Source organism: Melanerpes formicivorus, unplaced genomic scaffold (genome assembly GCF_026170545.1).
Source record: "Melanerpes formicivorus ecotype bairdi unplaced genomic scaffold, bMelFor1.0.p_v2 SCAF_12, whole genome shotgun sequence".
Taxonomy (NCBI): Eukaryota; Metazoa; Chordata; class Aves; order Piciformes; family Picidae; genus Melanerpes; species Melanerpes formicivorus.
Window position 1 is genome coordinate 16,466,918 of NW_027142364.1, and position 25,889 is coordinate 16,492,806.

Consider the following 25,889-nt stretch of genomic DNA (forward strand, 5'->3'; position numbering starts at 1 on the left):
CTGGTTTGGGTTGGTTGTTTGGGTTTTAATTATTTGAAAGACAGCTGTCAGTTACTGAAGGAAGCAAGACACAGCTTGCTTGTGCTCAGCACACACATCTGACTTCCCAGCTTTCCGAAGCTGTTGATTGCCCCCAAAGAATGAATGGCATAAACACTCACTGAACCAAAAACATAAATCCAAGAGTGAGCCACAGCTCATAACAATGAATGTACAAAAAATTAGCTCCTGTCCAGTTCACACTGTTCAGGGATTGTTTGTTTTCACTGTTTCATAAGGCACCAGTTTGGTCAGGGAAGGTGGTGGAGCAGAGGGAGCAGCTCTGAGGCACAGATTTACCACTAGCATTATCTGTGACCCTGTCAGATGGCTTCAATTTCATAAAATATGGATGGTATTTTCCCCCTTCAGAGCTTGTCCCCAATTCATTTCAACTTGCAGAGCACAGAGACTCTCAGAAGGTGCTGCAAAATTAGGCTTTCCTGTCTTGCTTCACCATGAGAGTGGTGAAACCCTGGAATGGGTTGTCCAGGGAGGTGGTCGAGGCCCCGTCCCTGGGGGTGTTTAAGAGCAGGCTGGATGAGGCTCTGACCAGCCTGATCTAGTGTGGGGTGTACCTGCCCATGGCAGGGGGGTTGGAACTAGATGATCCTTGTGGTCCCTTCCAACCCTGAATGATACTATGATATGATACTATGAAATAAGGGACAGGCATTGTAAACATTACACTGCAAGCACCAATAATCACACCTTGCACTTCACACCCCTCCTTTGAAGATGGGTACCAAATTCACTGGCAGTAGCTATTGAGCCCCTTTCTGCTTTTTGGCCTAAGCAGGACTGAAATCCTAGGACTAACATCCTCTCCTGTGATGTGGGTCCTGATTTCTGGAAGAAAATGGTCCTCCCCAAGCATAAAATGACCAAACTGTTGCAAGAGAACATCCCCATTCCTGCAGGGATTAAAAGCTGGAGTTAAGAACATCTTAAAAATAGCATTCTCACAATGCCTCCAGGTTCCATGGGAACTGAAACCAATGAAAGCAAACTAAAAAAATAACAGATTTTAATTGGATTACTTGTCAACATATCAGCACAGTAGTGGAACTTCTACCCATATTTCTGTTTTACAAGTTTGACTTTATTTGGTTTACCTCCTTAATCCACACTGATCCCCATTAAGGGTTCCTTTTAATGGTAAGGAACTGGCTAAAATTGAGAGTTTTAGGCTGCTTTTTGTTGTTGCTGGTTTTAACCTTTTAAATTCTGGAGCCACTTACAAGTTTGAAGATGTATGCAACAATTGTACTCTGTTCCCAGACACATTTGATTGTGGATGCCTGTGCTATTAGCCAAAGCAAAAAGGCAAATGCTTTTCTTGGCCAGTCACTGTAGGCTTCACTACTGTAGCCAAAAGCCCATTCTGCCTTTAAAACTCTGTGCTTTTGTATGTTCAGTGATAATCAGGCAAAATAATAATGGTTCCATTAGCAACTTGAAGAAAAGCATCATGTGCCAAATGGATGTTGAAATCCTTCAGTTCAGTCACTCAAACTCTTCCTTAAGGCTGCTCTGAACAGCTCTTCTCCATTTATTACCTAGCTCAGATTACACCAAAGCACAGTGCAAAGGCCAGGGGAACATCACAATTTCACCCAGATTTTCTAGCATCTGTACTTCTTTCCACAGGTGTTGCTATAAAGGCAAAAAGGCTCTGACCTTAAGGTCACATCACAGGGCACTTAGGTGTTGGAGAACAGAAGGAGCTTAAATAACCATGATTTGCACATATGGACCAAACAGGACTATAGTACAGGCATTTTGTTTTTCACAGTGACTTTGGAGAAGAGGCAAATCTGTGCCAAATGCATCTCTTAGCTCTTCTTTGTTGCTCATCTAAACCAACATTTTTTTTTCCCTGTGTTGTCTTCAACTATTTTAATCAGTTATACAAGGAATAAAACCCACTGGACCAAGCCCTAACTTTGCACCATGTTGCTTTCTAGTTTCAAGTTTTCTGAGGATGACACACAGAACGAGTGCCTAGGGCTCTTCTAAGTCAGGATAAACCCTTTGTCAACTGCACAAAATTTAGTTGGGCACAGTCAATAAAGCAGCCTCTTCCATACAAATGCATCTAAGAATCCATCCCATGTGTAATAACCAGATTTAGAATGACTGAAGTAACTCCCACTGTTCCTCTGAATTATCTCAGTATCCTGTAACACCCTTAAGATATTACAGGGTGTATTTTTTTGGTCTCTGACATGGCAGGGGGTTGGAACTAGAGGTTTTTTTTAAGATCCCTTTCAACTCAAACCATTGTATGACTCAGCAATTGCCCTTATTTCATTGTCTTGGCTTGGGGAAGAGAGCTGCCTGGCACAAAAGGACCTGGGGGTGTTGGTTGACAGCTGTCTGAATACAAGGTGGCATGTGCTCAAGTGGTCAAAAAGGGCAACAACATCCTGGCCTGTATTGGCTATAGTGTGGCCAGCAGAGTAGAGGTGGTGATTGCCTGCCCTGTGCTCAGCACTGGTGAGGCTGCATCTGTCACTAGGTTTGGGCCCTTCACTACAGAGCACTGATGTGCTTGAGTATGTCTAGAGGAGGGCAATGAAGCTGGTGAAGGGTCTAGCACACCAGTCTTCTGAGGAGCAGCTGAGGCAACTGGGGTTGTTTAGCCTGGAGAAAAGGAGACTAAAAGGAAACCTTCTCACTCTCTGCAACTATCTGAAAGGAGGTGTGAGAGAGGTGGGGGTCAGTTTCTTCTACAGAACAAGCAATAGGACAATAGGAAATGGCCTCAAGTTTTTGCTAGGAGAGGTTTAGGCTAAACATTAAGGAAAATTTCTGCCCTAAAAGGGGTGTCAAGACCTGGAACAAGATGCCCAGGGCTGTGGTGGAGTCACCATCCCTACAGTAACTTAAAAGCCATGCAGATGTGGTGCTGAGGGACGTGGTTTAGTGGTGACCTGGCAGTGCTGGGGTAATGGTTGTACTCAATGATCTTGGAGGTCTTTTCCAACCTTAATGATTCTACAATACCCTCTGCTGACATTTTCTCTCGTGTGTTAAATTGGCAGATTGTGAAGCAAGCTAAACTCCCCAAATTCCCCCAAACTATTTTGACTTCCAGCATCTCTGCAGTGAAGGTCTTTAAGTAAGCTGGTGCAGTGATGCTGCATTCACTATGGCACTGGAGTATCAGCTCTCTGCATCGGCTCCAAGGTTAAATTCAATGTCAGGAGAACTGCAAGGAATCCACACACCATCCCAGGAGAGTTTCTGTATCAGTGCTGAAAGTAGTAGGCACTCTTTTTGTCTGTCTGTAGCCCAAAGCCACAAACTGCTCGTAATATATTGCATATGACAAGGCATAATTCATCCTTCACACAGTATATTGTGGAGCAATGTCGTGGGAATGCCAGCACCTGAAATGGGTGTTAGAAATCCCACAGAAGCAGGAACACCAAAGAGCACTAGTGGCTAGAAATAACTTCTTTGCTCTGCTACAGTTATTTCTGAGGTCTCTTCTCCAGCTTCTCGAAGCCAGTTGTACATCACTGAAATGCTACAGGGCAGAATCTAAAGCACTTGGAAATAACAACCCCATGCAGAGCTACAGGCTGGGGTCAGAGTGGCTGGAGAGCAGCCAGGCAGAGAGGGACCTGGGGGTGCTGGTTGATGGTAGGCTGAACATGAGCCTGCAGTGTGCCCAGGCAGCCAAGAGGGCCAATGGCATCCTGGCCTGCATCAAGAACAGTGTGGCCAGCAGGAGCAGGGAGGTCATTCTGCCCCTGTACACTGCACTGGTTAGGCCACACCTCGAGTCCTGTGTCCGGTTCTGGGCCCCTCAGTTTAGGAAGGAGGTTGACTTGCTGGAACGTGTCCAGAGAAGGGCAACAAAGTTGGTGAGGGGATTGGAACACAAGCCCTATGAGGAGAGGCTGAAGGAGCTGGGGTTGCTCAGCCTGGAGAAGAGGAGACTCAGGGGTGACCTCATTGCTCTCTACAACTACCTGAAGGGAGGTTGTAGACAGGCAGAGGTTGGTCTCTTCTCCCAGGCAGCCAGTACCAGAACAAGAGGACACAGTCTCAGGCTGCACCAGGGGAGGTTCAGGTTGGATGTTAGGAAGAAGTTCTATACAGAGAGAGTGATTGCCCATTGGAATGGGCTGCCCAGGGAGGTGGTGGAGTCGCCGTCATTGGAGGTGTTCAGGAGGAGACTTGACAGGGTGCTTGGTTGCATGGGTTAGCTGTTTGGGTGGGTTGGATTGGTTGATGGGTTGGACACGATGATCTTGAAGGTCTCTTCCAACCTGGTTTGGTTTATTCTACTCTAAATGTTGGGTTTATTCTATTCTATTTTCATCCCTAAAGCAAACTTTGATATATCTGTTCAAAAATGAGCTGCAGAAGAGTTTTGAAGCAGCAGCTAAGAACTCATTTTTGCTTCAGTGATGGCTGGGTACTCAGCTCTTCTAATTTCCCCTTCAGTGAACCCTCTTTCCAAACAAGAAATTGCTCTGTTCTGGGTAGAATTAGAACATGAAATGAAATTGTTTAAACACTCATCTAGTCAACCTGGGAATCCTATAAATGACCTTCAAAGGTCCCTTCCAGCCCAAACTGTATTTTATGATTCTGCTAAAAATATTGTAATAAACCCCTTGCAAGTTTGGCCTAAGTAAGACTGAGCAAAACAGTATTTGGTCAAAAAGCTGGAGGAAAAAAACCTGACTGTTGTATGACAGAAAGTGCTGGGAGACCCCCTTAGCTGAGGTGCTATGTTTTGCCTTTTGGCAGCATGCTATGATCCAGGGAGACAGCTACATTTTTCATCAAAGCTCTATGACTCTGTCAGGGACTCTCTATCAGTGCCACTTGTGTGCACTGGAGTGCAGAATGGAGGCACTTCAAGCTGAGTGAATTTGAGTCAGCATCTCACCTCTCTGAACACCAATATACGATGTAGAAGTAGAATCCTAGCTGCTACCCTCCCCCAGCCTTGCTTTACTACACTTATTTAGCTAGCAGAGGAGTTTCATTGCTGGTGCTTGCTCTCTAGTGGCTCTCCTACTGAAGTAATGGGGTCACCCTGCCTCCTTGCTTTCTGACATGCATAAGCACTTACACAGAGGAGATTTTGCACTTAAAAGATGCTATTTTTAATTCATGCAGAGCTTGCCCTGTGTGGAGAAGGAAGAGGGACATTATACAACTGCTTGTCTACACAGCAGGTTCAGTCTGAAAGGCAGCAGGTTTTTAGTACAGGATACACAAGGCATGTGTCTTCATATGGGTAGGAGTATGAGCTACAGGTAAAGCTGTAAACAGCCCAAGTGTAAGCAGATGTCTTTTCCAGGCACTGTTAGCCAAAGAGAATACAGTGGGTATCTGGTATATTCATGAGTCCAGTGAATTCTTACCCATTCTTGCAATCAGCAGATTAATTAATTCATTATAAGCAGTTCACAGAGCTCATGGCACACACTGTATTGTAGGCCTCCTTGAAAAGCTATCACCTTGCAATTTCTAACTACTCAGAGTAGCTCACCAAAAGGCAGCAATCCCATTTTGCAGTCAGTAAATGCAATGAACACCTTTGTTATTTCATCAAACCAAAGCATTTATACTAATAGAGATCCTCAGTGCCTACTGCTAAGAACCACCCCAAACTCACCTCGGGTTGTAAAGGAACATCTGAGCTCCAGAACAAGCTCTGCAGCACACTGCACCTCTGATTTCCTTACCTTCAGTTGCCTTGATGGTGTAGCCGTTCTCTTCACTTGGCGGTACCTCAAGCAGCTGCATGACCCTGTCCAGCAGACCATGGATGATCTCAAACCCTGGGCTCTTGTTGTAATAAACTGCACCTAAGTGCCTGTAGTTTCTTGCACCTACATCTGAAGAAGAAGAAAACCATTGTTAGCTGGGAAACTTTATCACACTTTCAACCTTGCCTTTTACATCAGTTTTCTGCTGTAATGTGAAGTACTTGTGGCTGAAAGGAGAAATGAGCATGTGAAAGTGTCTTTTCTGACATACTTGTCATGATCTCATTGTTTCCTCAGATCATTTTCATGTGAGCACTTGATGCTTACAGACAGAAATATGAAGACAGGTTTGAAGTATCTTCTGCTTTGGGCAGAAAACAGTGTTGTTACATACAAGTGTCTTCTACACAGTGACAGGTACCACGCCTGTAGTTAAAGAAATTAAAGCCAGACTAGCCACAATGCAAATACTCCACAAGCCTCAAGAAACTTGTGATGCTGGTAGCACAGCTAAAGACTTGCAGTGGCTGGGATGGTGATTCAACCACCTTCCTGGGCAGCCTGTTCCAGGGCTCCTCCTGGAGCAGCATAAGGCAGATTCTTCCTGTACTATTGCTTATTCCTTGGGAGAAGAGACTGATGCCCATGTAGCTATAACATCCTTTCAGGGAGCTCTAGAGAATGAGAAGGTCTCACCTCAGCCTCCTTCTCTCCAGATTAAACAACCCCAGTTCCCTCAGTCATTCCTCACAAGATTTGTGCTCTAGACCCTTCACCAGCTTTGCTGCCCTTCTTTGGGCACACTCCAGGACCTCAACGTCCTTCTTGGAGTGAGGGCCCCAAAACTGAACCCAGTATTCTAGGTGTGGTCTCACCAGCGCTGAGTACAGGAGGACAATCACTGCCCTGGCTCTGCTGGTCACACTATTCCTTATACAGGCCAGGATGCTGTTTGCTTTATTGGCTGCCTGGGCACACACTGGCTCATATCCAGCTGGCTGTCAACCAGCACCTCCAGGACCTTTTCCACCATGCAGTTCCCAGCCACTCTTCTCCAGTCCTGGCACATTATAGGTTACTGTTATCACCCAAGAGCAGCACTCTGCACTTGGCCTTATTGAACCTCATTCCATTGGCCTTGTCCCATTGATCCAGCCTATCAGTCCCATTGTGCCCATCTGTTTCCCACCTCTACCAAGACAAAAATCAGTAATAGTCATGAATGGTGGATAATTCATCTTCATGTTGTACTGAGCAATGAGAAAGAAAATGTTTTCTCTTCCCTAGGACAGCATGTTCTCTGGGCTAGACTTTTTCTTTTTTCCTGAGTCATTATGTTAGCAGAGTTGGTGACAACTACCTGAATTCTCATTTCATCATCTATTCATTGGCATCTTCAGATCACTATTCTGAACTAAAGCATCAGAGATAAACAGGCACCACCATTTTTACACCTCGTTTTCAGCTGTAGAAATGCTTGGTAAAGACTGCACTTTCAAGCAGTCAGAAGAGCTGTGTTATCAGAGTTACTCCTGTATAGCTATATTGCAGCACAAGAAGTTCACTCACTACAGGCAATAGGAAGATTAAGAAAAAGGTATTAGGAACTGTAGGCAAAAGCTGGCAGATGTTAGAAATGCTTCATCTCCTTATATCTCATTTGAGAGATCTCTTGTGTCATGCCATGAAACATTTTTATTCTTCAAATGAGCCTGCCAAGGATGTCAGCCTGAATTACAGATATATGCATGTATGTATTGCTGAGACTTCAAAGCACTTCCTGGGGATTCTGCTGAAAAACAATCCAAAAGATGGGCAGCTGGCTTGGGGATCTGTGAGCCAAAAGAGCTCAGAGGAAGATAAAGCAGCGTTGTGCGCTGCCCTCTTCCAAAGCAGGGATGCTTCAGGAAGATGATGTGGGGGACTGAAAGGGGGCACCTGCTCACTTAAAACCTGTCTCTTAACTTCACAAAACCCCCCTACCTTTTTTTGCTTACAACTAACACTTAACAGAATCCCAGCGTGGTGGGGGTTAGAAGGAACCTCTGGAGAACATCTAGTCCAACCCACCTGCTAAAGCAGGGTCACATAGAGCAGGTTGCACAGGATTGTGTCTAGGCAGGTTTGGAATCTCTCTAGAGAAGGAGATTCCACAATCTCTCTGGGCAGCCTGGTCCTGGGTTCCAGAACCCTCACAGGAAAGTATTTTTTCCTCATGTTCAGATGGAACTTCCTGGGTGCCTGCTGCCTTGTCCTACCCCTGGAAAGAGTCTGGCCCTTCTCCAGGGTAAACAGCCCCAGGTTTCTCAGCATTTCCTTGTCAGAGAGATATTCCAGTCCCCACAGCAACTTCACATCCTCTGCTGGCCTCCCTCCAGTAGTTCCCTGTCTCTCTGCAACTGGGGAGCCCAGAACTGGACCCAGTCTTCCAGATGTGGCCTCACTAGCAGAGACAGATTGGGAAAATGCTTTAAAATGCAGGAGCAGCTGTAATCACAAATGCTTGAAATTGTGCTAGATGTGTGCTTGCCAGATTCTCCAAGATCACTGGTCAGAGGTGACTTTCTATTGGATTCATTTCTTCTGTTGTGGTAAGGGAGAGAAAGGACAGCTCTGTTAGGACAGCTGGTGTGAAGTGATGATTTATATGCTGTACTAGTGTAACTATCCTCCCAAAAGTGACTCTCTGGTGTCACAAATTAACCATACAACTGCTGAGTAACACTCAAAATCAGCATGTTTTTCCCCAGTCTTGAGCTGCAACATTTCTGCTTGGCTTTGGTTCTATTTAGTCACATGAAATCTGGCAGGCATTTTGCTCATGTAGTAGGTCAAACATTTCTGCCAGCTATGTCTGAAGGGAAGCATGTTCAGTTCACCTTGGTAAACATGAGGTCTGGGCAAGTAGGCCTTTTATTAAGGACCAGCGCTAAGGTTCATTCACACACCAATGACTCCAAGATGCCATTTCAAATACAGTTAATGTCAGTACTCTCCTGACCCAGGCTTTTTAAATTATTAATTGGAAATTCTGCATGCCAAAATCATGAAATAATAAAATTAAATTACTCAGTCTGGTGACATAAGCGTGCTGCAGGAAATCTCATTCCATATGTGAGAGGAGAACTCCACATTTTCCACTGTTTGCAGTTACTGGGCATTTCTCTTCTCCCTCCCCTTTCAAACTGCTTATTAGGCAAGCTTAATCTTGCAAGTGAATTCGAGGAAGACTCTGTGTTTTCTAAACATTCCATTGATGATAACTTGAGATACTGTTCAGCCCACAACAGGGCTTTCTGAGAGCACAGGGTACAAAGCTGCTGCCTCAGAAGCCTTTATGTTTTATTTGTTGTAATAATTCCCAGCAAAGTGCCAGGGGAGGTTCAGGCTGGAGGTCAGGAGGAAGTTTTACACAGAGAGAGTGATTGCCCATTGGAATGGGCTGCCTGGGGAGGTGGTGGAGTTGCCATCCTGGAGGTGTTCAGGAGGAGACTTGACAGGGTGCTTGGTTGCATGGTTTAATTGGCTGGGTGGTGTTGGATGATAAGTTGGATGTTATGATCTTGAAGGTCTCTTCCAACCTGGTTTATTCTATTCTATTCACACCCCAAAATCACTCTTTACAAAGCTGTTAGGCTACCCTCTGCTAAACAAATCTTTCAAGACCTGCAATTAACAGGCACAAAATGAAACAATCTCACTTGACAATTCCAAAAAGGTGCTCCTTAGTCCAAGATAAACAGCCCCACTACTGGTTCTGAACAATGCTGGTGCTCATCTGCCTTCTGTACCTCACTGCCCATGTCCTGACTGCATGCCCAGAAAGAAATGGAGCTGCACCACCAAACTGTCTGTGTTTAATAAAAAAAACCTCTGTGTGGTTTGCTTTAAATTGCTTATTTTGCTTGGCAAGGCTTTTTTTTCCCCCCCTCTCCAAAACCCCTACAAATTTGCTTCATCACCAAAGGGATTTACTTGCCATTTTGTTTATGCCTTATATAAACCTTTGTTTTGCAGACCCCAGATACCTTAAGCACAACCACTAAGGTCAGAAACCAGACAATGAAATAACAGAAGGGTTTCTGCTGCTGAATTCCAAGTCATGTGAGCTTTTTTTTTTTTCACTGAGGCAAAATTTCTTTCAGAGCTGCAGCTCAGTGTGCAAGCTCCTCCTCCCAAAAGCTGTAGCTTGGATGCTCCCTTTCCCCTCACAAACCACACAAAGAACTGAATCACTAAATAAATCACAGGCAAACTTTGCTCTCAAGTGCATTTTTTACAGTTCATTTTATTTGATTCATCTTTTTTTCCAGATCAAAAAGGCTAATTTTGATCCTGTAGAGTGAAATCTGTGTAAAGAGGCCCCAAAGCATGGGTTTTTACTGAAGCTTTTGAAAAGTGACTAGCTGTTGTGGCTGCTGCTTGTGAAACAATCAAGGTTACAGAACAACTCAAAGGCAGCCACGCTTGCTTAGTATAGCTGGATGAAGGGGCAAGATATGGCAAATATTTTTATAGATGAGAGGGGAAATTGTGTCCTGCTGAGCATTATTCATATGATTTTATAGCCAGACTCACTTTCTTCTTCACCCTGTATCTAGCAGCCTAATTGTTCAGATTGCCTGTTAGTTTTCCAGATGGTAATTGCATAGAAGAAATACAAGCAATCCTGCTTAAATATACTGGAAAGATGGAAAAGGGATCCATGATGAGCCACCCTGACCCTCACATTTCCCTCCAGAATAGAATCTGCCTGCAAATACAACCTGATATTCCCAGGCTTGAGATGCAGCTGGCACAGCAGCACACATCTCTTGAGACCACAGCAGCTTAAGCAGGCTCCAGTGCCGTAACAGCAGCTTGCCCTTGGTATTCACTGGTGCTCCAAGGTTTGTCCGCTTGAAAATGCTACCAGCAGCTAGTTTCTCCCATGAGAGAACTGGTGAGGCCACGTCTCCAATACTGGGCACAGTTTTGGGCCCTCACTCCAAGAAGGACACTGAACTGTGTGTCCAAAGGACACAGTTTGGACACAAAGGAGTGTGTCCAAAGAAGAGCAGCAAAGATAGTGAAGGATCTAGAGCACAAGACTTGTGTGGAGAGGCTGAGGGAACTGAGGTTGTTAAGCTCCAAGGACCCTAGTCGAGGACCAGCAGAACCTGGACCAAGGTGGGGGTTGGTCTCTTCCCGCAAGGAACAAGTGATAGAACAAGAGGAAATGGCCTCAAGTTGCACCACAGGAAGTTCAGTTTGGACATTAGGAACAATTTCTTCCCCAAGGGGGTGGTCAAGGTCCAGAACAAGGTGCTCAGGGTGATAGTGGAGTCACCATCACTGGAGGGATTAAAGAACTGTGCAGATGTGGTGCTGAGGGACATGGTTTAGTGGTGGCCTGGCAGTGCTGGGTTAATGGTTGGACTCTGTGATCTTGGAGGTCCTATCCCACCTAAACAATTCTGTGACTCTATGACTCTGTATCTCTATAAGAGTATAAAAGAGCATTAGATTAAGGGTAAGTAAAAATGATTTTATCAACACAAGCAACTTAGAGCAGGTTCTTTGGTGCCAAATTGTCTTGCACTTATCCCTGCAGTATTCTCAAGAGAGTTTAAGGGATGTTTAGCTACCTCAAAATATTTGCAATGTACCTACTTGTACTTTTGAGAGAGCAATTAAATTGGAACCATGCCCCTCTAACCCAGCCAATCTCTTCACTTTTGCACTGTTCACTTCAATAAAAAACCCCAATGTAGAATATAAGACTACTAGAGAAACATAGATGTGTTACCATTTGGATTCCGAGGAGCCTCCTCTTACCTGTGTTAGGATCTTTCACTACAATGTCAGAGATCTCGAAGAGCTTGAGAGGCAAGGGCATCTTTCGGTTGGCAGCAATGGTTTTCAGCAGCCCGGGCAGGAGGGTTGTACGCGCCACCTGTAGGACAAACACCGATACTGCAAGTGAAGCGCTTCCCCAGACAGATGGGGTGTTACCATTTCACAGGTGCTTGAGCTGCAGCACAGGGTACAAGACAATCAATACGGAAGGAAGTGTAAAAGGAAGTCATACAAATTTAGTCTCACTTATGGAAAAGGTAAATACTAAGTGCTGAAGAGCAACTGAAGTTTGAGGAAAAGGAGGCTCTGAAAGAAATACAAAATCTACAGGCCCACTTTTAGGTGTTGTCAGAATAGCTGAGAAGGAGTTGTACTGGAGCTCTCACTCTGCTCCAGCAGAGATGATCTAGAAATGGGGATTAAGATGCTTAAAGAGCAATGCAGGATTTAAAGGAAAGAAAAAGGAAGAGCAACGATGGTCTATAAATGTAAACCCCACATTTTCTGTCCAGAGCTCAGGAAGGTTAGAGCTTGCCAGATCTGGTAGTTCCATTTGTACTGAATAAATGTTGGAGCTGATCTCAATCACCTGGGATTTTCTGCAATGATTTTGCCACATGCTGTCCTACAGAGCATGGTATTTCTCTTTATTGAAACACTAATAGTATTTCCCACCAAACAGGCTATTTCTCACTGAAGAAGTAACAGAACATAACTGTTAAAGTTTAGCACACAAATACGTGCAGGAAAAGCAGCTTTCTAGTTTGTACACTTTTATTTCCTGGTAGTTCTTTTTCTCCCCTCTTAAAATGTGACAATGTTGCCCTCAAAACCAAACCTGAACTCTCTCACCTGGAATTCTGCAGTTTTGGGGTTTGCTATGCGCACTGCTTTTGTGGCGGAGAGATCCATGCCGAGTTTATCCGCAATGTCTTCTTGAGAGCACTGATAGGAAGAGACAAGAAACCCCACCAAGGTCAAGCAGTTAAAATAGACAGTAAGCCAGCGATGAAAGCTGATAGGAAGAATGAACAATGCAGCTGTATAGAATAGAATAAACCAGGTTGGAAGAGACCTTCAAGATCATTGCGTCCAACCTATCATCCAACACCACTCAACCAACTAACCCATGCAACCAAGCACCCTGTCAAGTCTCCTCCTGAACACCTCCAGGGATGGTGACTCCACCACCTCCCTGGGCAGCCCATTCCAATGGGCAATCACTCTCTCTGTGTAAAACTTCCTCCTGACCTCCAGCCTGAACCTCCCCTGGCACAGCTTGAGACTGTGTCCTCTTGTTCTGGTGCTGGCTGCCTGGGAGAAGAGACCAACCTCTGCCTGTCTACAACCCCCCTTCAGGTAGTTGTAGAGAGCAATAATGTCACCCCTGAGTCTCCTCTTCTCCAGGCTAAGCAACCCCAGCTCCCTCAGCCTCTCCTCATAGGGCTTGTGTTCCAAACCCCTCACCAACTTTGTTGCCCTTCTCTGGACTCGTTCCAGCAAGTCAACCTCCTTCCTAAACTGAGGGGCCCAGAACTGGACACAGTACTCAAGATGTGGCCTAACCAGTGCAGTGTACAGGGGCAGAATGACCTCCCTGCTCCTGCTGGCCACACTGTTCTTGATGCAGGCCAGGATGCCATTGGCCCTCTTGGCTGCCTGGGCACACTGCAGGCTCATGTTCATCCTCCCATCAACCAGCACCCCCAGGTCCCTCTCTGCCTGGCCACTCTCCAGCCACTTGCTGAGGGCCCTACTGTCGTGTGAAACACCCACTCGGCATAAAAATTAAGCCCCAGCCTTTCAGTAGACAAACTTGTTTATCTACAAGTGTTAATTACTCACCAAAATAAAGCTAATTTAAAACAAACCAAAAAAAAAGGCAAGTGATAAAAAACTAGGAGTGACTGGATGCCATCCTGGGTAACTTGCTCTAGCAGACCCTACTTTAGTGGGTGGGGTTGGACTGGATGATCTCCAGAGGTTCCTTGCAACCCTCACCGTGCTGGGATTCTGTGACTTATGCTTCTGTCATCTGTGCTAAAAAGAAAGGCTCAGGTTTTGCCTCCTGTCTTGCAGTGGGTATTTTTTTTCTGAGAATAGCACTAGTAAAGGGACAGGTACTTGAGGTTTCTCACAATGACAACAATCCCTCAGGATCTGTGTACAGAAAGTGAAGTACTAAAACCTTATCAGATGGCCAAGCCATCAACTTTCATAGCTGCACAGGATTCTCACAGTTCTTTGTTAGCTTCATTTAAGTTGCAATGTGTTTAAAGTTCTCATTCTCAAGGTGTGTTTTTCAGCTGGTTAGTAAAGAAATACACATGTACTTCATCAGGTTCAGATGATGTCTGTGCCCACAGCCACAGATGCTACTGTTAAGATCCCCACTCCAGAATTTACAGCTTTATTAATGTAGCACAGAAACCAACAGCACACCAGGCATGTAATTGAGGATTTGCTAGAATACTGCACTCCCTTTCCACAGGCAGCACTCAGAAAAGTGTGTTGATAGACCAAATGCAAGGGGGGAAAAAAAGCAGATGATAGCATCTGAGAAAGTGGATTACTGAATAAAAAACCCTTAAAATCTTAAATTAGTGCTGACCTTACTGAGAGAAAATGATGTTAAACAGTTTTCAGATGCACAGCTAAACTCCAGTGTGTTACTGTGATTTAATAACAGTGCATTGTGGCTGAATTGGAGCTCCTCCCGTTTTGTGATCTTACAAACTTCTCCTGTTGCAGTTCATAAAGGCCCTCAGTTAGAGTAATGTAATAGAGTCCATGTTTTCTAGCATATTACCCATTCAGTGGTTTTAAGGTCCTTATTCTACAGGTGTTCTTCCATGCAAAACAAACCCAGCTGTGGTAAAATTCACAGAGGCATTTGTGTCCCCTTAGTGTGTATTGTAACTTATTTTATGGGTACTCTTAAAATAAACCCTCTGGCTGAATAACTCAGATCAGCTTGGGACCTAATGTAAGGAACCCATGGCAAATAAGAATGCTAAATAGAGACAAACAGAAACAGAGTGATCTCTCATCTGCAGTAATATTCACCAGAAAATACTAAACCTTTATCTTCTGGATTGTCAAACTATGATGAATTTCACATCTGGTGGGTGAAGTCTCAGTAGAGACTTCTTGTGTTGCAATCTCATCCTATCAAGTTAGATTAAATCCAGTACTCCTAAACTCACAGGGTTGGAAGAGACCTTAAAGATCATCCAGTTCCATCTGTCCTGCCATGGGCTAGAACACCTCCTGCTAGACAGCTTGTTCAAGGCCCATCCAACCTGCCTTTGAACACTTCCAGGCTTGGAGCCTCCACAGCTTCTCTGGGCAACCTGTTCCAGTGGCTCACCATCCTCATGGGGAAGAGTTTCTTCCTATTGTCTAATCTAAATCCAGTTTCTTCCAGTTTGAAGCCATGACCCTTCATCCTATTGCAACATACCTTTGTAACAAGTCTCTCTCCAGCTAGCCTGTAGGCCCCCTTCAAATACTGGGAGGCTGCTCTAAGGTCTTCCTGGAGCCTTCTCTTCTCCAGGCTGAACAACCTCAACCCTCTCAGCCTGTCTTCACAGGAGAGGTGCTCCAGCTCTCAGATCATCTTCACAGCCCTGCTCTGAACCCACTCTAGCAGATGCATTTCCTTCTTGTCCAGAGCTGGACAGAGTGCTCTAGGTGGGTCCTTACCAGAGCAAAGGAGAGAGGCAGAATCTTCTCCCTCAACCAACTAGCTGTACTTCTTTTGATGTAGCCCAGGAAACAGCTGGCTTTCTGGGCTGCAACTGCACATTACTGCCTTATATTGACCTTCTCATCAACCAGCATCCTCAAGTCCTCCTCCTCGGGACTGCTCTTTATCCATTCTCTGCCCAGGCCGAATTTGTGCTTGGGATTGTCCCAACCCAGCACAGGACCTTGTGCTTGGCTTTGTTGAACTTCATGAGTTTGGCACTGGCCCATCTCTCAAGGTCCCTCTGGATCCCTTCAGCTTCTATTTTTGCCTCTATGCTTAGAACTACATGCCACATTAACAGTGACTCTTCCAATTTCTCTGACCTACACCCTCATAAAACATTACACTAGAACTCCAGAGCACTAGTAAACCATCACCTGCCAAAACAGTAATGGATAATCCTGGGACATCTTTAAAATATGTCCTCAGACCATTCTCTGTGATTTTGGCTGCATTGCTGTTCCAATGCAAGAAAAATAAGAACTCAATCTAATGTACCAGGGCAAAGGTGAGCGCTTCGGTGAATCCAGCAGCTGCCAAGTCCATCCTCAGAAGTTCTGTGAGCTTATTGAGGGGGAGCTAAAACAAAATGAAAGAAAGAAAAGATTTCAACTTCCATCTAAAAGCCTTTTTCTGCTCTTTCCCAAGGTGATTCTGCTGTTACATTGTGGTGAATTCACTAGGGAGGTACTATGCTTGTGTGCTTATAATTTTGGAGGCTGCCTTTAGGCTTGCCTGAGGAAATGAATCTCCCAATTAGAGATTTAAAACAGGCTCCCTACTTCAACCCTGCCTTTTTTCAAGTACCAGCAACCACTGGTCTTGGGCTTATTCAAATCAGCAGGGCATCTGTTTTGTATCCTATCCATGGTAAATACTTCTCAAGGCAAAGCATGTCAAAATCTTTAATTCCTAGGTTCTGTTTTCCCCAAAGCCCTTCTGGCACGCACTAGTCATTTACTGACAACAGAGCACTTATTTGAAGGGGCAAATCTTACTTGATTAGCTATGGTGTACGTTTTGGGAACAGTCATCTGAATGTTGTTATAACCATAAGCTATTGCTGCATCTTCTACAATATCACAGGCATGGATAACGTCCGCTCTGGTGGGAGGGATTTCAATCTCCAGCGTGTTCCCTACGACGTGCGACTTCAAGCACATCCTGGTCAGCAGCTCCGCAAGGCTCGATGGAGTTTCACTGTAATAAAACAAGAGAGGGGTGATTTATGGATCTTGCACTGTATTGACCAGCTCTGTAAAGCAAATCAATGTCTCTGCTGCATTGCCTTCGATCATGGAGCATGTCTACATGCTTTATGGACTGTACACAGATTTGGCATTTCATCAGAACCAGCTCAGATTCTGACTCTTGAGACAGGAAGTTTTATTTACTTCATAACAGTTATGTGAGGCCATAAAGAATCATGATGTGAATCACTTTCCTTGAAAACAACAGAATAAGCCTTAGAGAATTGACCCAAGTGCCGGGTTCTGCACATCAGCCACAACTACCCCATGCAGTGCTACAGGCTAGGGTCAGAGTGGCTGGAGAGCGGCCAGGCAGAGAGGGACCTGGGGATGCTGGTTGATGGGAGGATGAACATGAGCCTGCAGTGTGCCCAGGCAGCCAGGAGGGCCAATGGCATCCTGGCCTGCATCAAGAACAGTATGGCCAGCAGGAGCAGGGAGGTCATTCTGCCCCTCTACACTGCACTGGTTAGGCCACACCTTGAGTACTGTGTCCAGTTCTGGGCTCCTCAGTTTAGGAAGGAGGTTGACTTGCTGGAGCAAGTCCAGAGAAGGGCAACAAAGTTGGTGAGGGGCTTGGAACACAAGCCCTATGAGGAGAGACTGAGGGAGCTGGGGCTGCTTAGCCTGGAGAGGAGGAGACTCAGGGGTGACCTTATTGCTCTCTACAACTACCTGAAGGGGGGTTGTAGACAGGCAGAGGTTGGTCTCTTCTCCCAGGCAAACAGCACCAGAACAAGAGGACACAGTCTCAGGCTGTGCCAGGGGAGGTTCAGGCTGGAGGTCAGGAGGAAGTTTTACACAGAGAGAGTGATTGCCCATTGGAATGGGCTGCCTGGGGAGGTGGTGGAGTCACCATCCCTGGAGGTGTTCAGGAGGAGACTTGACAGGGTGCTTGGTTGCATGGGTTAGTTGGTTGAGTGGTGTTGGATGATAGGTTGGATGCAATGATCTTGAAGGTCTCTTCCAACCTGGTTTATTCTATTCTATTACCCAAGATAACCCCTGAATTTTCAATAAATTAAAGACAAAATAAAAGCACAGTGTGAACATTTTTAGATCAATGCAGTAATCAATGTTTTCTAGTACCTTTTTCTACTATTAATGGTCATGAGTAAAAACTGATGCTGTCACTGGCAGTAACATACCTGATTCCTACTCTCTTGTTAATCAATTCAGGTTTCACCTTCTCTTTCCTGTAAGCCAGTTCCTAAAAAGAAAGACAAAGCTTTTAGCATACCCAGTGCCTGCCATTTCTTCCTAAGAGGATCCAGCTTTGACATCTTAGTAAGCTGGTTTCTTCCAATTACAGTAAAATGACATCTACAGCCAAGTGTGGAATATTAAATTAATACTGTAAGAGACTCCTGAAAATGTATTACAGTGCATGGTGCAGCTGGTCACAAGAGGTGCCCACCAGGGCTTGGTATTGAGGACAATTCTCTCTTTAAAATCTTTATCAATCATCTGGAGATTGAGGGCACCATCAGTTGGTTTGTAGACGACACAAAGTGTGAGCATAGCTCTGCTGGAGGGTAGGAAGGCTCTACAGAGGAACTGGGCCAAGCTGTTTGTATGGGATGAGGGCCATGGGATGAGGTTCAACAAGGCCAAGTGATGAATCCTGCACTTGAGTCACAATAACCTCACAAACATTATAGGCTGGGGCAGAGTGGCTGGAAACTGCCTGGTGGAAAAGGACCTCAAAGGTGCTAGGCAACTGCTAGATGAATATGAGCCAGCATGTGCACAGGTGGTCAAGGCCAACAGCATTCTGGCTTGGATCAGCAACAGTGTGACCATCAGGACTAGAAAGGTGATTGTCCCCTCACACTCAGCACTGGTGAGGTTTTGCCTTGAATACTGGGTTCAGTTTTTGGCCCCTCACTTCAAGAAGAACACTGAGGTGATGAAGTGGATCCAAAGAAGGGCAACAAAGCTGGTGAAGGGTCTATAGCACCAGTCTTTTGAGGAGCAGCTGAGGGAAAGGGGGTTAGTTAGCCTAGAGAAAAGAAGGCTCAGGGCAGATGTTCTCACTCTCTACAATTCCTTGAAATGAGGCTGTAGTGAGGTGACTGTTGGTCTTTTTTCCCCAGCACCAAGAGAAAGGATGAGAGGAAACAGCCTCAAGTTGCACCAGGGTAGGTTTAAGTTGGACCTCAGGAAAAATTTCTTCCCCAGGATTGTCAAGCCCTGGAACAGGCTGCCCAGGGAAGTGGTGGAACCATCATCTCTGGGGGTATTTAAAGGACATGTAGACATAATGCTGAGGGATATGGTTTAATGGTGACTTGGGCGTGCTAATGGTTCAACTTAATGATGGTAAAAGTCTTTTCCAGCCTAAACAGGTCTATCACTCTCTGATAAAAATTGTTCTCAGTTGAGATAGAAGGCTGAAGGCAGCATGAAATCCCTGCTATTGAAATGTCTGATAATTTCTGACATACTCAAGAAGCAGAGTTGCTGAAAGTTTCTAGTCTCTTGTTCATTCAATGGCAAAGCCCTAAAGCAATGAATGGTCATACATCTCGTGGGTTAGTTCAGATCAAATGACTCTTAAGAGGAAAAAGAAAGAAAATCTTCCATTTCCATACTGGTACTGAATATGTACCAGTGTTTTACTTGGAAAGCTTGCAGTATATTTAAGTAAGTAATTTTCTGTATTTACTCAAGTGTTTTTAAACTTCTAGCCATACAAATCCTCCAAAACTTCATCACCTGAAACTGGAGACGTTTTTCCTCTGTTTTATCTAGGGAAGATACTTTGGTTGTTGCAGAGATTTATGGCAACAGGAGGCATAACTTCCTTTACACTTAAGAAAACCAAAAAGTAAGACCCTATTACTGCAAAGAGGTCTGGACGCAGGCAGAGCTGCACCTGAAGTCACCACTGTGCCTTACAGCCCTTCACAGCATTTGAGTCTATAAACTGTAAGACTAAAACATTCAAAGTTACTTTAACTGAAGGACATTAAAGCATCCAGATCTGATAAGTAAGTTATGTTGAGGCTGATTTCAGTTGTCCACTAGCTTAACTCTGAAGGATGTCTCCTGCATTCATTGGTCCTGATTTGGAACATGTAGGTTTTAAAAGCTTTTGACACAGATTATGACCTTTGATCACAATCTTTATTTGTTCCTCAAGAAGTCTGCATCCCATGAACCATTCTTTTTGGAGTATCAGTGTGACTGCATTTTTAGCCTTATCACAAATTACTGGAGAACCAGAATGAGTTTCTCAGACAAGAGGAAGCTTGAGTTATTTTTCTGTGGGGCTAGAGAAGGCCCTGAGTCACTAATATGCAGACAGTGCTAAGCTATAGTGCTACTATACCTCAGAAGCAGGACAGAAGCCTGGAGAAGAGGAGACTTGGGGTGACCTTATTGCTCTCTACAACTACCTGAAGGGAGGTTGTAGACAGGCAGAGGTTGGTCTCTTCTCCCAGGCAAACAGCACCAGAACAAGAGGACACAGTGTCAGGCTGTGCCAGGGGAGGTTTAGGCTGGAGGTTAGGAAGAAACTCTACATAGAGAGAGTGATTGCCCATTGGAATGGGCTGCCTGGGGGGGTGGTAGTCACCGTCACTGGAGGTGTTCAGGAGGAGACCTGATGGGGTGCTTGGTGCCATGGTTTAGTTGATTAGGTGGTGTTGGATGATAGGTTGGACACGATCATCTTGAAGGTCTCTTCCAACCTGGCTTATTCTATTCTATTAAGAGATGCAGAGATGCGGTGCTGAAGGATGTGTTTTAGGACAAGACTTGTTATGAGCTGGATAATGGTTGGACTCACCCATCTTAGAGGTCTTTTCCAACCAAACCCACTCTATGATTCTATATCCTGCTGCTGCAGGAAAAGAAAACAATGTCACTCTTACCAGACTGCAAACAAAATCCTTTCCCCAAGGATACCGAGATATCCCGATGCTTACCGGGTAGATGTGGGTCTTCTTGTTAGGATAAACTACTTCTGCTGCTTCAACACTGAAAGAGACAGGAGAGCAGGAGTAAAGTTTTTTTCAACACATGGCCCAAATATCTGGTCTCCTTGGCTGGAGGTTTATACTCACGTGAATGGCTTCGCACAGTATTCACTAAACATCGTGACAATTATGTCAAGGACAATTTTTGCCTACAAAATAAAGACAATAAATTCACATTGAAATCTCTCCTCTGCTTGTGTTGAAGTAAGCAAAGTATCCTAACAAAAAATGAGGGTAAAAAAATAATCTTGTCTTATACTCTCTTCATTCTATTTCTAACTTAGCAACCCAAATCCCGGCAGTCTAGAATGTTAGATTCAAATTCAGAACATGTTTTCCTTCTGCTGCAGAAATATTGATGTCAAAACTGGACCTTTAGGTTCCAGGTTTCTCATGCATTTGTGCATCTTTGCTAAAGTCTGCGCTGAAGATAGACAGGGAGAATAAAGAAGGTTGGGTCTTTCCAACCTTCAGCCTAATTGGTCATTTCACTGAAGTTCATGTGAGACTGCAGAGGCTGAAGCACTATGCTCTGTTCTGAAGATACAGAGTCCTTATTACCTGTTGAAACTGGGCCTTCCCAACCTATAGCCTAATTAAGTCATTTCACAGAAATGAGGTGAGAATGTAGAAGCTGAAGGACTTAGTAATGTCTCATCAATATAACCTGAGCTGCAAACCCTTCTGGTTTACAGGGAATGTTTTAAGAGATCAGTATAACAGAACATCATCCTGAGATTCAGATCAACTGCCCAGTCTACAAAGGTTGGGTTTTTTGATGGTGTAATTCCTTTCATGTAAACAGCACAGCATTATGTGCTGCATACATATTTATATGTACTTGTACATAAAGGCCTGCTCACTCTCTACAACTGCCTCAAAGGAGGTTGTAGCAAGGTGGGGGTCAGTCTCTTCTCCTTAGTAACAAGTGAAAGGGTGAGAGTGGTGAAGCCCTGGAATGGGTTGTCCAGGGAGATGGCTGAGGCCCCATCCCTGTAGGTGTTTAAGCCCAGGCTGGATGAGGCTCTGGCCAGCCTGAACTAGTGTGGGGTGTCCATGCCCATGGCAGGGGGGTTGGAACTAGATGATCCTTGTGGTCCCTTCCAACCCTGACTGATACTATGATACTATGAAATGGCCTCAAGCTGCACCAGGTGAGGTTTAAATTGGAGATTAAAAGAAAATTCTTCACTGACAGGATTATCAAACACTGGAATAGACTCCACAGGGAAGTGGTTGAATCATGATCCCTGGAAATGCTCGAAAGACCCAGAGATGTGGTGCTGAGGGACATGGTTTAGCATCAGACTTGGCAGTTAGAGAATAGCTGGACTCAGTGATCTTCAAGGTTTTTTCCAACCTAAAGGATTCTATGATTCTATGTTTATTTTTACTATCAAGGCAAGCAGTAGCATGAAGCAGTTATTTAGCAGTTAGCTTAGAAGCCACTCCCCAAGATGACAGTTTTCTCATATCAACATGTCATGGTGTAGTAAGGTGAGCTAAAAGCATTTTTGCTTTTAAGTGTCAAGATACAGGCACTTTAGGGAAACTTATCAATGAATGCAACCTCCATATACAAGACCAGGCAATTGTAACTGCTAAGCCATCATGCTCACAATTTACATATGGAAAGACTTCCACTTGACTATTTTTTTTCACAGCATCCCTGCTTGAAGAAGATAACTAACAAGAAAAAGTGTTGTTTTCCTTCCCTCAGCCCAAATATTAAGTAGGAAACAAAATTTGTTTACAAGTTCTGACAAAATAGGCAAGTCTTGGTGAATTTTACCATTTTTAAAGCCTTCCAGATTTAGAACAAGTGCTCAACAACAAAAAAAGCCTCTAATTTACTTGAACTATGTGTACATTACTTCTTGTTGATTTAGTGTCAACCTAAAGACACAGAAAAAAACCTAAACCAAACAAAACCACAACTGTCTATGCAGCAAGACTAAAATGGTGTGGAGGGAATTCCACATGGTCCTACAATTTATTCCACCCTTTGAAATGAGAGGTTGGCTCCATGAAGCCAACAACTGGCTACTGCAGGTTTTTGTGTGCTGGAGCCCTATCACCCAGAGGGAAACCAGTGATATTCCAGCACATCCACAGCAGGAAAGATTCAATTACCTTTGTTAGATCTGTGCCTGTACATTCAATGAACACATTTCTGGTGTTTACACTTATTTTTGTGTGATCTCCTAAAACACAGGAAGAAAAAAACAACATGTTAAGAAATGTTATTAGCATTCTTGTAATGACACCAACACTGACACCTTTTGTGATTCAAACAAATCACTGTTATCTTCCACAACTTTAAAAAGCCACTGACTACTGCACCACCACTCATACTTCTTACCAAAATAGCATTCTTTCTAAGTTTATGAATCAAAAAGAGGAAAAAGACAGACCAGGCTCACTGACCAGGTTATACTTTACACTGAAAGACTTGCCCATCTATAGTTATTTCAGAATGCAGTTGAAGCAGCAAACCAGCACAACAGTGGCCACCTCCTGGTAGCAAAGTGGTTCTGCACTCCCAGAGCTTATCATCTTTCCTGGGATTAGGAATGTATTTGCATTTGATGTGTGACTTGTGTTAAGAAAGCAGCCTTGCACAGGAATGTGTGAAATGCTTTATAAAGTGATTTAGATTGATGAGTTTCCATAGCTACTTCTGTTACCAGACAAGACCGGGAAAGCTGCCCAGTAGAGAGAGGCCTGGAGATGATGACCAACAGCTGGCTGAACATGAGCCACATGCCCAGGTAGGTGGCCAAGAAGGCCTACAGGATCCTGGCCTTTATCAGGAAGTGTGGCCAGCAGGACCAAGGAAGTGAGTGTCCCCCTGTACACAGCAGTGGTGAGACCACACCGACTAATGGGCTCAGTTTTGGAGCTCTCACTACAAGAAGGTCACTGAAGTGCAAAAGCAGATCCAGAGAAGGGTAATGAAGATAGTGAAGGGTCTAGAAAACACATCCTCTGTCAAGTAGCTGAGGGAACTGGGGTTGTTTAGTCTGGAGAAAAGGAAGTTTAGGGGACACCATTTCACACTGTACAACTATCTCAAAGGAGATTGGAATGAGGTGGGTGTTAGGTCTCTTCTCCCTAACAACAAGTGATAGGATGAGAGGAAATGGCCTTGAGTTGTGCCAGGGGAGACTTAGATTGGATTTTAGAAGAAACTTCTTCACTGAAAGGGTTATCAAGCACTGAAATAGGCTTCCTAGGGAGATTGTCCTATCACCATCCTTGGAGGTGTTTAGAAGATGTAGAGTTGCTGATGGACATAATTTAGCACCAGACTTGGTAGATTTAGAGAATGGTCTGACTCAATGACCTTAAATGCCCTATCCAACAAAAATGTTTGTATTATTCTCTCTCTTGGCACTCTCTGCTGGCACACTATGGGTTTGTCTACATTAGTGATACAGGTCCTAGCTTCGTTTCCTTTAGGTGTGAATTTGCTTTGCTTCTGTATAGGGAGTCACGGGCTGTGCACAGAAGCACATCACTGATGCATTCAAACTGTTTCTCATCTTGAATAAGCAAGGTAGAACAAAGACTTAGGGGCATCACCTCAAATGTCTCCCTCACAAAGGGGATGCAAAGTGTCCCAGTAGTTGTTTCCTGTGCTGAATCTCTTTGCAGATGGAACGCATTTAGCATTTCTGGATTCACTTCAAAAAAAACATAACCTTTCACTTAAGTGCTTGTAGACAATCAAAAAAACCCAATACAGATGTTTGCATTTCATCATCTGTTTAAAAAGTACCTTTAACCTGGAAGCTTCTCTCAAACACTGCTCTTTAAAACAGAGACAGGTGTTAAATTTGGTGCGGCCTTTTTAAGGGACAAAATCTAAACAACAGGCAGCTGTCATACAGCGAACATTCCAAACTTGGAAAGAGCCTAACAAAGCAGGATCAGCACTCTGGTTACCACCACCTTCAACTCAGAAGAGCTGTCATTACCACAGAAGTTGAGCTGCCTTTTGAGAAGATTTGGGTTGGCTGTTTAAAATATGGATATGATCAATTAGGAAATCCAAAGAGATTATCAGTGCAGATTTTAACAGTCAGTGTAGGAAAAGCTACTGTTTCTTGAGTTAAATATACAGGTACAGTGAAGTACCTTTGTTAAAGGAGTAACTCTTGTCATGGCACTATTTGGCTTCAGCAAACATGGTTCTTCAAAGTCAGGAAGTGATAGGACTTCAGGAAGTGATAGGACTTCAGGAAGTGATAGGACTAGGGGGGATGGAATGAAGCTGGAGGTGGGGAGATTCAGGCTGGAGGTGAGGAGGAGGTTCTTCACCATGAGAGTGGTGAAACCCTGGAATGGGTTGTCCAGGGAGGTGGTTGAGGCCTCGTCCCTGGAGGTGTTTAAGCCCAGGCTGGATGAGGCTCTGGCCAGCCTGATCTAGTGTGGGGTGTCCCTGCCAGTGGCAGGGGGGTTGGAACTAGATGATCCTTGTGGTCCCTTCCAACCCTGACAGATAGTATGATACCCACAGGTAGAAACAAGACAAAACAGTCTAGATCAATTTATTCTTTTTAAGCCATCAAAGTCTTCCAGAATCTCAAGAACTGTTTTATGCTGCTGATAAATACACTGGGCTTAAGTCCTTGGTGAAATGTTCCTCACTGTGACCACAGAAGATGGAGTGACAGGTATCAGTTTACAAAGTCATTTCTTGAATGCTTCTTTTAGATAAACACCTGATGAATAATGTTATTGTATGGAATAAAATGCTTTCCCAGCAAAGGCTCCTGCCACAAGAAACCCTGAGCTCTAGAAGGGCCTGAGAAGCTAAACGCAGTGGGATTTCTACATTCTCTTGATGGAGATGAGAACTCCAACAGATTAGGAAGGGGGTAAATGGACAGATGGGCAGAATCCAATGGGATGGCATTTAACAAGTCCAAGTGCCGAGTGCTGCACTTTGGCTACAGCAATTCCATGCAGAGCTACAGGCTGGGGTCAGAGTGGCTAGAGAGCTCCCAAACAGAGAGGGACCTGGGGGTGCTGATTGACAGCCGCCTGAGTATGAGCCAGCAGTGTACCCAGGTGGCCAAGAGGGCCAATGGCATCCTGGCCTGCATTAGGAATAGTGTGGCCAGCAGGAGCAGGGAAGTCATTGTGCCCCTGTACTCTGCTTTGGTTAGGCCACACCTTGAGTGCTGTGTCCAGTTCTGGGCCCCTCAGTTTAAGGACATCGAAACACTTGAACGTGTCCAGAGAAGGGCAACAAGGCTGGGGAGAGGCCTTGAGCACAGCC

The 25,889-nt window shown here is 44.6% G+C and overlaps 1 protein-coding gene across 1 annotated transcript in view; it reads right to left on the reverse strand.

Moving 5' to 3' along the window:
• The window catches only part of FARSB (phenylalanyl-tRNA synthetase subunit beta), a 45,938-nt gene that overhangs the window by 12,929 nt on the left and 7,120 nt on the right, over positions 1-25,889 (reverse strand). The window contains exons 8-16 of the mRNA XM_068145486.1: positions 22,736-22,806; positions 20,690-20,751; positions 20,552-20,603; positions 17,768-17,829; positions 16,368-16,569; positions 15,868-15,948; positions 12,471-12,563; positions 11,598-11,715; positions 5,757-5,909 (exon numbers count right to left, since the gene is read on the reverse strand). Of these exons, the coding sequence (XP_068001587.1) occupies positions 5,757-5,909; positions 11,598-11,715; positions 12,471-12,563; positions 15,868-15,948; positions 16,368-16,569; positions 17,768-17,829; positions 20,552-20,603; positions 20,690-20,751; positions 22,736-22,806 (894 nt within the window). The remainder of the gene's footprint in view (positions 1-5,756; positions 5,910-11,597; positions 11,716-12,470; positions 12,564-15,867; positions 15,949-16,367; positions 16,570-17,767; positions 17,830-20,551; positions 20,604-20,689; positions 20,752-22,735; positions 22,807-25,889) is intronic.